General features: G+C 45.4%; 1 protein-coding gene across 1 annotated transcript; it reads left to right on the forward strand.

The window, feature by feature from the left end:
- Positions 1-1,266: 1,266 nt before the first annotated feature.
- Chgb (chromogranin B) lies at positions 1,267-13,191 on the forward strand. Its single transcript, XM_028878633.2, is given in 6 exon segments — positions 1,267-1,606; positions 5,130-5,176; positions 5,618-5,711; positions 10,473-10,913; positions 10,916-12,237; positions 12,865-13,191. Coding segments are annotated over 6 exon segments (2,031 nt in total). The 5' UTR covers positions 1,267-1,557; the 3' UTR covers positions 12,943-13,191.
- Positions 13,192-14,285: the final 1,094 nt, after the last annotated feature.

Genomic DNA, 14,285 nt, shown 5'->3' on the forward strand with positions numbered 1-14,285 from the left:
AGACAATTCTGACATTCTGTGTTGATGATATAGAACAGTGGTAGAGTGCTCGCCTGCATGCCCATGGCCCTATATTCTCCCCACCAATGCAGAAAAACATAAATAAAATTTTAAAATCATATATTCTGTAGCTGCAGCTTTGGTAAAAATAATCTTCCCGGAAGATGCATCTATCTATATACTCAGCATATGCAAAAAGAATTGGAGACTTTTCAGGAAAAGGAACTGGAAATCTCTGTTTGGTTGTGTCTGTAGACACCTTCATCACCTAACCAAAGAGATCTCAAATCGAATTTCACTGTTCCTCAGAATCTGTTATCAAAGCAGATTGTATCTCTTCTGGGCAGGACGCTTGCCTGTGCTTTTTCCTGATTCCTTATTAGGCTAACAGGATTCATGTCAAAAATAATCTGGAAGATGTGTTATCATCTCCCTTGCACACATAATTTAAAATGCATTTCTATCTCAATTTAAAAGCAAGCGAAGATGAAGAGGTTTTCAAGGATGTGCTGCAAGTTCCTGCAAGGTGGGTACTTCATACCCTGCCCTCTGGCTACGCCCCTGCCATAAAGGAGTAACTGAAGGCCACAAAGGCGGGGGAGGGGGGACGACGATGACGACGGGAACAACCTAAATAAATGTCTATCAGGAAGAGCTGGTTAAATACCAAAATACCCACTCAGTGCAACACAGTGTGGCCATTCAAGAGGAAAAGGGGAAGGAGAGAGAAGAATAACACCAGTTACATACGTTCCAAATTAATCTAGGCCGAAGCCACAGAACGTGCTTACAGGAGGAACAGAACTTGGAAACTGCGGTTAAAAGAGAGAGATAATTTTGCAGAGCATTCTTTTGGCCTGTCTGATTTTTTTTTTTTTTTTTTTTTTTTTTTTAAAAGCCCATCTGATAAGCCCTGTAGGTGGGGTGGGAGGTGTCTGCAAACGGAAGACAGACAGAAGCATAGATGGGAAGACAGATACACAGACCTAACATCTGAACCAAGAGCAGGTTGTGTATTTCTGGCTGCACACTTTAGGTTTACAGCCATCACTCTCTTGTAAAGCCCTAAGAGCCGCCTGTGTGTCCCAAGCAAGGATCTTCCCCAGCTGGGCAGAGGAGATACAAAACTGACCTCCTCATTTACACACATTAGAATCACACTGACCCACAGCCTCAAACTCGCGTTCTGCAGGCTCCGAGGTGTGTGCGGGGGGGGGGGGGGGGGAGCTGGAGCGCAGGCGCGAGCCAGCTGAGCTGGACCCTTGCCCCTCCTTGCCTGGAACAGACAGCACCTGGCGTCCCCGCATCCCCTCCTGCGTCTGCTGGGACCCAGAGCAGGGCCACGCTCACAGTCTGTGGTTCCGCCCGCTGGCGCCGCCCCGGGGCTGCTCCGTGACGTCAAGGCTGAGCAAGGGGCGCCCCCGCTCGCCGCTCGCCCCCGGGCGCTGCACCCCGCCTGCCCTTCATAAGAGCCAGGCCTGCGTCCACCGCGCCACAGCCGCTCTGCGGAGCTCGCACCGGCTGTGCTCCTCCTGCGCGCAGCTGGCGATCGGGGCCATGCAGACCGCCGTGCTCCTCAGCCTCCTGGGCGCTGCAGCTCTGGCCGGTGAGTGGCTTTCAGCACCTCGGACAGCTCCCGGAGCTGGGCCCGGACACCCGAGCTGGAAGCGCTAGATTTCGTTCTCCAGCTGGCCTCTTTAATCAAAATTGAGAACACATATTAGTTATTGCCTCACTGAGCTGTGAGTTGGGGAAACGAGAGCCTCCCAGCCTTTTCCTGCTTTCCCCGCAGGGGCTGTGCGGCCCTAGCGAGCAAAGTCGCATTCTGGGTTCTCTGCAGAGATGTCAAGCTCTCTACAGGACTAGAGAGAGCCTTGTAGTCTGATTCTATGTGTGACTCTTGACAGCACTGCGGCGGCTGCGGCGGGGTGGGAATGCATGCAATTGGCACCTGCCGATTTTCCTCTGTTATTATAAAGACGCAGAGTTAGAACTAGATCCGTGTGCATATAATGCATTTTCCTCAGTACGTCATATATGTGTGTGCAGTTCTTCATGCGTATGTACTTACAGGGTTAACATATTTATGCTTTGTATTTATGATCTAGGTAGAGGTAATTCACGTTTAAGTCGGCCAGTTTTTAATTTATGAATGGAATCCTCGCTGGACATTTCTTTTGTACTCTAGAAATAAAAATAACAAGACTGTATAATAACCATAAAAGTACCTCCGGAGTAGTAAACTAATGTTTCAGGCAATTTTGGAGGATGAAAACAGAGGGAGTTAACATTTGATGATGATTTCTGTGTGGAAGATTGTGGTGGTTGAATTTCAAATTACTCTAAATTTACTCAATGATCTCTGATGATTTGAGAGTGTGTTTGTGTTGGGATACTGAGAAGTAAGTAAGTACAACACCAAATTAGGCTAGCGGCTTTCTTTGACTCTTTGGCCACAGAAAGTGTTTTGTTCTGAGACTGAGATTCCTAACTAGACTTGACTCTATAAATATAAACCTTTGATTGGCAGGAATCACTCAATTCAATGTTTGACAGAATCAAAGCCAAAGGTTATTTTATTGTAATCACAATGTCCTCAATCTTTAAAAATCATTCCTATGAATAACTAATACATGTTCTCAATTTGATTAAAGAAAACAAACTGAATAAATTTAGAATTCTTCAAGTTCAAAGTATTTCAGAAAGGTGTTGCTGAAGAGGTCACAGTGATACTGTACATTGTGCTCTAGATTACAAAACAGTAACATTTTTGTAACTCACTTAACTGTGGTGGTTAAACATGTTCATACCTCCTACGGAGGAATAAAAACTCATATCTAATAGTAACTAAAATGGAGTTATGATACCCTCTCATATTTTAGGCTATGATTCACACATTATGCAGCCTATCTCTTTAAAATGTCTAACTCAGTGGTATATAAGCTATCCACAGACTGTAACCATCTCCACTATCAAATTTCAGGACTTGCTCATCACCCCAGAAAGACCCTGTATCTTAGTAACCACCTCTTCATTTCCTCCTCCCAAAAATCTGGCAATGAGAGACTTCAAGTAGTTTGTTATTTAGCAAAATCATGATTGGTAGGGAGCCCTCAGGAAGTCATCTAGTTCATTTTCTACCATTAAGAGCTTATAGAAGGAGATCCACAGCTGGCTGTCTATGGTGAGTATTGTACACTTTAAAGATTAATGTGGATGACCTAACTGTAGTATATCCATATCCGTACCATCTGCAGAAGGATAGTTTTTCGCTATGCAGACCTTGTTTGACTTTCAACCTAGTGGACTTTGGGGGTGCCCATGGTTTACTAGCAGAAGAACATGCTTAACCTCTGTAATTCCATCTGGGATTAAACCTTAATAGTCTTATGGATGCTGACACTTCAGAAGTTATTACCAGACTTATTATTTGATAATTTTTCTAACCATTTGATTATTTCACTCTTCCATAAGTGTTACATTTATTTCGTACTTACTACAAAAATAAGTTACAACAGGTTAGGGAATTCAATATGTCGTTAGTTATTACTTTGCTATCACAGATTCTATTGGAAGAAATGCATGTCATTTAGGAGTCTCACCAAGGTACACAATGTGCCTTCCTAAGCAAACCCTAGTTCCTTTCTATTAAGAAGAGTCTGAGGAGCCTCCCTCAGGGAAACAGCGATGTTCTACAATAGTAAGTTGTAGACTGAGAATTGTCTAGGACAATGGGACATCCCTTGACCATCAGATCTGATAGAGGTTAATACTTCGGCTGTAAGGGTAAAGTACTCACTTTACATTGAGGGAAACAACAGACAGAACTATACATGTGGAGCTGCATTGCTGCAGAAGGTCTGGAAGGCTGAAGTTGGAAAGGGTGACTTCTTTGTCACCAGGGGAGCAATTCTTCCATAGTTACTTTCCAGAGAATTTCACAGATTTCAGGCGAAAAGAGAAAAGCGCCAAAGTGAGTATGTTCTCAAAATAGCAGTCATCTGGAGCATAAAAGACTGGCCCTGTACTGGGGCCGCAGCTCAGTTGGGGAGTGATTGTCAGTCATGTGTGAGGACCTGGCCTCAATCTTCAGCAAGCAAGAAAGAAACGGAAAAACAACACCCAAACCCCCAAACCAGGCATAAGACCGTGAGCGCCAGCAGTTGGCCAGCCAGGTCTTATCTAACCTGTGTTTGAGGAAGAACTTGGGGTCTTTCTTCATAGCTTGTTAGGCACTTTTCAAACAGCTTTAAATGATCCTAATAAGCTAGATAATAGTGGACTGGAGAACTTGATACTTCTAATGGTGTTTACACAATTGTATACAATGCAGGGGACATTAATATTGAAACAGATGTAGAAGCAAACTGTTCAAGCAAAGGTCTTGAGTGATTAAGAATCTAATATCCATGGGTTTTGGTTGTTGTTGAAGTTGGTTTTTGTTTGTTTGTTTTTTGAGATAGTATCTTTCTAGAAGTCCTTTAAGTTATGTAGATCAAGCTGGCCTTAAGTCCACTCACAGAGATCCTTCTGCCTCTGCCTTTTGAGTGCTGTGATTAAAGGTATGCACCACCATGCCTAGCTTTAGTAGCTGTGTTTTTATAAGTGAGTTTAGGGGAGATTTTCTTGGAAACAGGAATAGGCAGATAGAGCCATTCAGTATGGACAGAGGGAAAGGATTGTGGAGGACACCTGATTCTATTTCAATTTTAAAAATTACAGCACAGAATGTAGAAACAGCACAGAGTATAAAGCTTAACAAACTTTTCACAAATATAGAACAACTGTGTAACCAGCACAAGACATAGAAATTGCCAAAACTTAAGAAGCGCCCTCATTTGTGGTTTGGATTTGATGCATATAGGCTGTAAGGCAGCATTCCTTTCCAAATGTTTAAGAAGACATTGCTGGAGAACAGCTGTGTATGTTTGTGTATTCACACAAGTCTGTACATGTGCACACATGTGAACAAGTGACTAGAAAATGATGATCATGGTCATCATCCCAGCCTCAGTTCTGCTAAGTATTCATTCTGCATCCCCCTCAAAGAAAGCAGGGCGAGTCTGCAAATTTGGCATTGAGCCTCCAAGAAATCAACTCAAGACATTTTCCGTTTTTCTCTTTCAAAGCTGTCGGCTCAGCTCCAGTGGATAACAGGGATCGCAATGAAGAAATGGTAAGTTGAAATGTTGGTCTAGAGTCTAGACTTGAGTGTACACCCTAGAGTGTCTCACTCCGTTTGGCGGCTCACTCCCCCATGTTATCATGCAAAGCCAAAGTTTTGTCCCTTAGAGTCCAGGACAAGTGATGCCTCCTCTCCTGTAGGAAGCATATGCAACCTTCCCAGAGGATTTAGTCTTCCTGAAGACAGGTCAATTTCCCTCTAAGCATTAGAAATGGGTCTTCATCTCCCTTCTTTGGGCTATCACCACTCAATATCTACTTGTTAGTGTAGTGCCCTGGGAGGCTTCCTCATGATCCTGTCAGTGTGTGTCCCTGCCCTGAGGATCCTGCATCGGTTCCAGGCACATGCTCAAGCCTCCTGTGACAGGAGCTCCTGACTGAATTGTCTTCTGGTGACACCAGCTTCCCAACCCGCTCTTGTGCTTTCTCATAGGTGACTCGCTGCATTATTGAAGTCCTCTCAAGTGCCCTGTCCAAGTCCAGTGTTCCAACTGTCACCCCCGAGTGCCGGCAAGTCCTGAAGAAGAGTAAGTGTCCCATACTCCAGAAAGACCTTTGTGTCTGCAGTGGACCTTTTCCCCCCCGCAGCTCTACGTCACCTGCAAATGCATCCTTGTGGTGTAATTCTATAGCTAGTGTTGATTGACTAGACTGGTACCTAGGGAGACAGGGATGTGACTTCTGGTCCCTTAGTAACTGTCTGATGGTGGAGAAGATCCTTTAAAATTTTTTTCCAGGCTTGTTTTTTCAAAGAGGGAATTTAGTTGATTTTAGTCTTTGAGCTGTCCATCGGTTCTTAAATTCTTTGGTTTCATATTTAAAAAAAATTTAAAACAGGTCCTCATTTTGGTGGAGAGGGGTGTGGGAAGAGATTGCTTGTGGGTAGATGAGGAGGTGACTGAGGAAGTGTTGGAAGCTGAGAGGAGGTCAAGATTGGAGAACAGCTCCGAGGCTGGTGGAGCCTTTTCTCTGTACTGAAGAGCTTCCATGGGAAACAAAGTCTAAACAGTGATGGAAGCAGTATCTACTGTTACCAGTTTCTACAAAACTATACAGTCCTTGTCATTCGGGAAGTCAAGCCAACTCAAACAAAGGCTGCCCTTGTGAGCACCTTCCACTGCTTTGAAGATGTTAGTCAAGCTGGAACCAGTGAGTTCTTCTTTGTACCTCTAAGATCTCTCATTCTAAGACAAATACTCTTGTGGTTGCTGCACGTGGGGGTTATGCATAAAGTGATAAACAACAACCATGGACAATTGGCTCAGAGAATCTGGGTTAACTCACTCTGCCTCAGAATCATCAAAGTTATGGGGGGGTGTTCCTAAAACATGAGAACCCCCATTAAACAGTGAATGGAAGCTTCCCAATCACTCCGGACAAAATACTTATGTCTTTCTCAAGCTTTTTTTTTTTTTTTTTTTTTTTTTTTTCTGCTGGTATCGCCAGCAGTTCAAATGCTGCTTCTTTGGGCCAACCCATTTTAATGCTGTCCTTCCCCATCTTCCTTTACCAGATGAAAAGGGAAAGGTCTGTCAAAAAAGGTCACCAGATAGCCATGATTACTGGAGAGGGGAGTAGGGTGTTACTGAATGCCAGACTCTCCTTGCCTCCAAAAATCAAGTACTTAGCCCTCGGGCTGTAGTCATAGTAATTCCAGCTTGCCAATTGTGTATCTGTTGATACTGCTCCGGAGAACAAAACACCTGGTTCTGATCCCTAACAAAGACATGGAATAAGTAGAGACATAAAGGCTGGGGAGACGGAAGTGCTCCTTCAGGGTTAAGGCTGGGGAGACGGAAGTGCTCCTTCAGGGTTACGGCGTCAGGCATCACTCAGGCTAGACACAAGTCAGGAAGGAGCAGGGAGCAGAGAAGAAGCAGCGCAGCATGGGCCCTTCAGGGGATCAGTAGTGCAGCAGCGTGGTCCCCTTCTTAGGGGCGGCAGCACAGTGCAACCTCGCAGCCTTTCTCGGGAGCATGTGCTGCTCGGCTTTCAGCCTCTGGGGAAGAAGTACACACTCTGTTACCAGATTTTGCTACTTAGACCCTGTAAATTTCAAAGGAAGTTAAAGGTTTGAACTTTTCTTTTTGTTTGTGGTGGTGAAGCAGAGCCCAGGGTCTCACTCAGGCTGTGTAAGCATTTTACCACAGGGTTAAATCCCAAGCTAATTATCTGTCTGTCTGTCTGTCTGTCTCTCTATTTACTTACAGTAAAATTTGAGACAGAATCTCACTATGTCTTACTCTGTAGCTCTTGCCAGCCTGGAAGTCACTATGTAAACAGGAGGTTGGCTTCGAACTCACAGAGATCCACCTGCCTCTGTCTCCCAAGTCCTGGGATTAAAGGTGTGTGCCACCACCGCCGGGGCGACATCTGGTATTTAAATACTGCCTCTGGAGTGTAGGTCAAAGGGAACGCAGCTCTGAGTCATCCCATCCTGTGCTATTGTCACTTTTCTCTTTTCCGCCCTGCTCTTCTTTCTCCTAAGCCAACGGGCAGACTCACATGTGCAGCTGAGTGCAGGAAATGCCCTGTTGGCCTGTGTTCCACCCCAAGCCCACCCCCCCCCACCACCCCACCCCCCCCCCCTCTCCTGCACTCAATGAATGAATAAGTATTTGGGGAGAAAGGAAGAATTGTGGGTTGGGTTTTTTGTTGCTGTTGTTTGTTTGTTTTTGGCTTAAAGAGACTTTAGAGAAGTCCAGTTTCTTACCAAGTACAAGATTTCTCTGGCCAGGGTTGACCAAGGTTGATCTGGTCAACTTTGCAACAGGATGGATGAGACATGCTCCCTTTTTAACCTAGAAGCAAGGGTGAGCGTCACCCTTCGGTGTTACAGAGTGAGGAAGACTTCATCAGCTAATCAGCCCTTCTCCAATCTCACCTGCTGGCTTTAGGGCTAAATTTAGGGCGAAGTGCTCAGCTCCAGGCACAAGCTGCTATAGGCAGTACGCATTTAACTCAAAAAAGGTAAAAATACTTCTGTTCTTGGCACCTAAGGCACCCCACCCCCTAAATCAGGTAGGAAGAGGAGTGGGTGGCTTCTGTTGTCCTCCAGCAGACTCCGAGAATAACATCAGCATCTGTCTGAGTCAGCTGTTAGTGCTGCAGACAATATCACAGACCCATCAGCTTAAACAATACACATTAACTCCTCATAGTTGTAGCAGCTAGTGCACAAGATCAGGGTGCCTGATAAGGTCCCACTTCTTGGTTGTATGGCCTACTGTGTGAAGGGAGGTTATGTTTCTCATGTGTCCTTTTATTAGGGCCCTGCTCCCATCATGAGGGCTCCACCCTCAGGACCTAAGAACCTTCCAAGGCCTTATCTCCCCAAACTATCATAGCATTGATTAGGATTTCAACACAGGAGTTTGGAAAGGGGGCACAGGAAGTCAAGGCTACCACTCAAAGCCTCCCTGCTTACTTGTGCCTGCCTCATTAGCCCCGGCACTGTATATAATACAGGACTCTTTGATTTGTTATTTAGGCTGTCTTAAATTCAGTTTGTAGCCCAAGCTGGCCTAGAACTCACAATCCTTCTGGCGTCATCATGGGCTTTTACACGGTGCAGGACTGTGACAAATGAACTGGAACTCAAATGTCTCTCTACAGAAGGCCAGAGACATGCCTGCAGCTTTGTAAACATGAGAACATTATTATCATGCCAGGCTGTGCTGTAATAGAGAGGTACGAACGAGCTAGAGTTTCTTGGATTTGTAAAATAGATACATTTTGTCCTTTGTACTTATCAGTTCAAAATGACCCCCAAGGTCTGCTCCTGCTGTGCTTGTTTGCTGTCTCTTAAGCTCCTACCTATTAACCCAATTAACCCAGTAAGCTCCTGTCTAAAAACAAGCAGAAGGGCCCATCAGTGCGGTTCAAAACAAATATAGTATGAACTACAAATATAATTTCAAATTTTCTAGTGGACACATTAAAAAATTTAAAAAACACAAGTGAAATCAATGCCAACAGTATATCTAATTTTATCTAATGTATTTTATTCATTTAATATTACCCAAATAATATTTAATAGTGCCTTATCTATCAAAACTGTTATTTTAACACATTCGCTGATTTTGTATGAAGTCTGAGGTCTCAGGTCTCAGTTTGCTCCAGCCACACCTCAAGTGTTCCGCAGCCACAGAGAGCTAGTGGGTCCCATGACCGGCGGTGTGGTGTTGACCCTTAGCTGCCAGTGGCCTTGGCTTTGGGTCTTCTATCTGAACTTGGTGAGACAGGTTGAAACCTAAGCCCTCCCAACTAACAACAAAGACAGTGTGATCTCCACACCTCTTTGCATAGGGTATCCTTGGGGAGAACGTAGTAAAGACTTCCTGACATGTGGAAAAGATGGGAGAGAGCAGCAAAATGTCAGTTATGTCTTCTGCTGCTGACTCATGAAACGTGAAGACAGCCCAGTGTACTGTAACTTCTCCTCAACGTCACAGAACATGTGGACCGGGCGGGACTTGAGTGAAGAAAGAGAGAGGCCCTTTCCATTCTTATTACCAGTTACAACCATGAATTATTTAATGATGCTGAGAAGGGCATCACTAGGCCATTTTGTTGCTGTATAAACATCATTGATTGCATTTATAGAAACCAAGAGGGCTATGACTCACATGATATGATGATATCATATGATATGATGGTGTGGGACCACTGAGAAATTCACAGTCCATTGTGGGTTGAAATACACAACACATGACTGAACTGGGTGAAGCTGTCATTTCCTGCTGGGTAGGGTGCACACAATTGACTCAGTAACAAAGTCTGAGAAATAAATTTTGAATCCTCCTTTGAATCTTAGCATTCCCTATTTTGGCAACTTGATGTTATTTAATTGGATTATAGTTAGGGCCATTTATTTACACAATGCTAACTTCTCCTCCTTACTCAAATTTGAAAGAATGGTCCTGAATCTTACCATCCCGAGTCTCCATAGCTTCTATACCTGCAAAACAAGGAGGCTGAACCAGACGAATTGTAAGAGTTTTTCTGATTCTAAATTCCAGTCTTTCATAAAGTTACATCTCGATTTCAATTTGACCATTGACAGTCACAAATAGAGATGCTGGGTCAGTGAAAAGTTAAACGTGCAGAGCTCTTAGATTTAAACACAGCCAAAGAGCTTCCATAGCATCAGCTTCTCAAAGAATTGAATATATCCTCTGTCATGTAACGATTTCCCAGTGTCCATGGGATTTTTAGTGATCACTGAGGCTGGTACTTGAACCTCAAGCATTTCTACAGTTGTGCTTACTCCTATATTTTCATTATAGGTGGGAAAGAGGTCAAAGGTGAAGAAAAAGGTGAAAATGAGAACACAAAGTTTGAAGTACGGTTGCTAAGAGACCCAGCTGATGCCTCCGTAGCCCACTGGTCTCCCAGCAGGGAGGAAACAGGAGCTCCAGTAGAAGACTCTCAAGGCCGGACAAAGGTAGACAATGAGAAGTGGACAGAAGGAGGAGAACACAGCCGAGAGGGAGTGGACAAACCCCAGGAGAGCGTCCATCCCTCCAACCAACAATCGTCCAAAGAAGCAAAGAGACGCCATTCGGAAGAGAGTGAGGGAGAGGAAAGGGAGGAAGAAGGCAGCAAGAATTACCCAGAAGGGGAGCGCAGGGAAGATGCTGGCGAAGAGAAACACCTTGACGCTCTGGGGGAGACACAGAGCACCTTCTCCAACAAAAGAAGCGACACTGTGGCTCAGAAAAAAGAGGAGCCGGGGCCAGAGCAGATGCACACTCAATGGGGCTCTATGAGAAGACCCACAGCAGGGAGCAAGGCAGCCAGGAGAGTGGAGAGGAGGCAGGGAGGCAGGAGAAACAACCCCAGGAGCTTAGCAACCACGACCGGAGCGAAGAAGAATCCGAGGAAGAGGAGGAGGACACGGCCTCTGAAGTGGCCAAACGACGGCCCAGGCACCACCACGGAAGAAGCCGCCCCAACAAGTCCCCTCAAGAAGGGCATCCTGTATCGGAGGGGAGGAGACGTGCCCCTGAGGAGGAGTCGGAGGAGGAGGCAGATGTGGCCACAGCCAGTTTAGGGGAAAAGAGGGGCCACCATCCAACCCACTACAGGGCTTCAGAGGAAGAACCCGAATATGGGGAAGAAATGAGAAGCTATCCAGGGTTCCAGGCACCCGAGCGCCTTCAGGGACCACAGTATGGGGGCAGGGGAAGCGAAGAGGACAGAGCTCCAAGGCCTGAGAGTGAGGAGAGCCAGGAGAAGGAGTACAAGAGAAGCCACCCCAACTCTGAACTTGAAAGCATGGCCAACGGACACAGTGAAGAAACAGAGGAAGAGAGGGTCTATGAGGGGGCAAAGGGACAGCAACACAGAGGCAGGGGAGGTGAGCCAGGGGCCTATCCTGCTCTTGACACCAGAGAAGAGAAAAGGCTCCTGGGTAAAGGGCATTACCCTGTTCAAGAAGGCCCGATGGATACGGCAAAAAGGTATCCACAAAGCAAATGGCAAGAACAGGAGAAAAACTACCTCACCTATGACGAGGAAGGGGACCAAGGCAAATGGTGGCAACAGGAAGAGCTGCTAGATCCAGAAGAAGGCAGGGAGGAAGTGAGGTTTCCCGACAGACAGTACGCACCCTACCCCACCACCGAGAAGAGGAAGAGGTTAGGGGTGCTCTTCAACCCCTACTTTGACCCTCTCCAGTGGAAGAACAGCGATTTTGAGAAAAGAGACAACCCAGAAGGCAATTTTCTCGAGGGAGAAGGTGAAGATGGAAATGAGTTGACCTTGACTGAGAAGAATTTCTTCCCCGAGTACAACTACGACTGGTGGGAGAAAAGGCCCTTCTCCGAGGATGTGAATTGGGGATACGAGAAGAGAAGCTTTGCCAGGGCCCCTCAGCTGGACTTGAAAAGGCAGTATGATGGAGTGGCCGAGCTGGACCAGCTCCTTCACTACCGGAAGAAGTCGGCTGAATTTCCTGACTTCTATGACTCAGAGGAGCAGACGGGGCCTCACCAGGAGGCAGAAGCTGAAAAGGGCAGGGCTGATCAGAGAGTTCTGACCGAGGAAGAGGTACAGTATGAGGCTTTTGCTTAAAATTAGATGCTGGTGATCAAGGTTGATGTTAGCATCGACATGCCTGATAATGGGAGAGACGGGTGGGAAATTTCACTGTGGGGATGTGAGTCCCCTGGCCACAGCAGGGTTGATTTCCAGCCACCACCCAGTGTTTCATGTCTTGCTTGGAGAACTTGGAAAACGACTGTCTGGGATCTATCCCTGGAGATTCTGTCTGATGAGTACCAGGTGCTGCCTGGGTGTGCAGTATACCTTAGTGCTTATGCACCTGGTGCTGACCAGGTGATTCCCATGCTCATGCTGACCACCCAAGCAGCGCCTTTACCTAATTTGATCTTGTCAGATGGTGTTTCCCAAGCTTAAAAGTATATCAGAGTCACAGGGATTCCTGACTCCCCAGAGTTTCTCATTCAGTAGTTTTGGATGGGACCCAGGAATCTTCATTCCTGGGCAATTGCTTCGGGTGGCCAATCTACTGATGAGGAGAAACACACTTTGAAGACCCCTGATGTTGGCTGGCTCAGGCAGCCTCTACTATACCTAAAATTCCCCTTTCTCCTTAGAGCTCCCTGAACTGGAGCATATGAATTGACTTCAGCACTCCACTTTTCTGTTTCTCAGAAAAAGGAACTGGAGAACTTGGCTGCCATGGATCTGGAGCTGCAGAAGATAGCGGAAAAGTTCAGCCAGCGGGGCTGACAGTCGGGGAGGCAGGCCGTTCCCTGAACAACACCATTGACTCATCCAAAGGCAGAAAGCAGAACTTCCTATTTATTAAATGTTTGATGCAGTTGGAAATACCATTTATCTTTGCCAGAATGCTAATGCTATGTGACTAGAGTGACTTGTAGCATATTCTTCCTGCAAAATAGACGTTCACATGCCTGTGACAATGACCGTGTTACTGTCTTTGAAACATAAACAATAAAAGATTTACCTGAAACTAAATCCTTTTTTTTTTTTTTTTTTTTTTTAGCTCTCTTTGGGTTAGTTAGGAAGAGTGCGATTTTGAAATCCATTCTTCTAAGTATATTCTCAAAGATAACATTAGGATTTGTAGGCCTTTAAATGTACAACAGGAAAAAAAAGCAAAATTTTTGAAGTAAAATATAGCAAGATATAAAGAAAAATATTGAAAATAAAACATCTGATTTCTATCCTGGTAGAGATCAGGCAGGCTTGAAGGACCCATTTTAAAAGAACATATTTAATTTTTAAAATTGCATTTGATTTATTCATTGTGTGTAGGGGGGGCTGTGGTCAGAAGACAACCTCCATGAGTTGGTTCTCTGAGATCAAAACCAGGTCGACCAGCTTGGTAGTAAGCACCTTACCCACAGAGCCATCTCACCCACCCGAAACATCACTTTTAAAATTCTGCAAAGCAGAAAAGAGGAGACAGTTCAGTGTAGAGGGCTTGTCTAGCACATCTGAGGCTCTGGGTTCCATAATCAGGACTGAAAAAGACTGGCAAAGAGCATGAAGCAAGGCAGTGCAAAAGAGAAATGCCGCCGAATCCCCTTATTAGCTCTCTGTGCAGCCTGTGTCTACAGAAAGCTACTTGTGAGGCTGAGGGAAGAGAATAATCCCAGAGCTCAAGGCCAGCCTAAGCAATATATTGAAAGCCCATCTCAAGAGAATTACAAATAATTAGACTCCAACCAACTGGAGAGGTTTAGGGGGAGATAGTCAAGGATTGGACTGAAAAGAAAGCCTTGATAATGAACAGAACTCTGGGCTGGGAATATGAACACTGGTGTAAGCTCCTCCCTCAGGACTTGCCTGATTTCTGCCACATATGCAGAGCCCTGACTCTGTTATTGGATCTGAGCAGCTGTGTGGTTTCTGGCGAGTTGTTTTCCACCTGTAGTTCTCAGGTTTGATACAATAAAAGTATCTTTTCATATGTTATTTCTAACAAGAGTTTCTGCAAAACAGCATGGTGCCTGCCATGGATCAATGGCATAGTTAATTGTAGCTGAAGAATTTCTCTCCAGCTCCCGCCAAGTCGTGCCAATCCCGCCAGTCCTGGAGCCCACTTA

The sequence above is a fragment of the Peromyscus leucopus genome, chromosome 4 (genome assembly GCF_004664715.2).
Source record: "Peromyscus leucopus breed LL Stock chromosome 4, UCI_PerLeu_2.1, whole genome shotgun sequence".
NCBI classification, from domain to species: Eukaryota; Metazoa; Chordata; class Mammalia; order Rodentia; family Cricetidae; genus Peromyscus; species Peromyscus leucopus.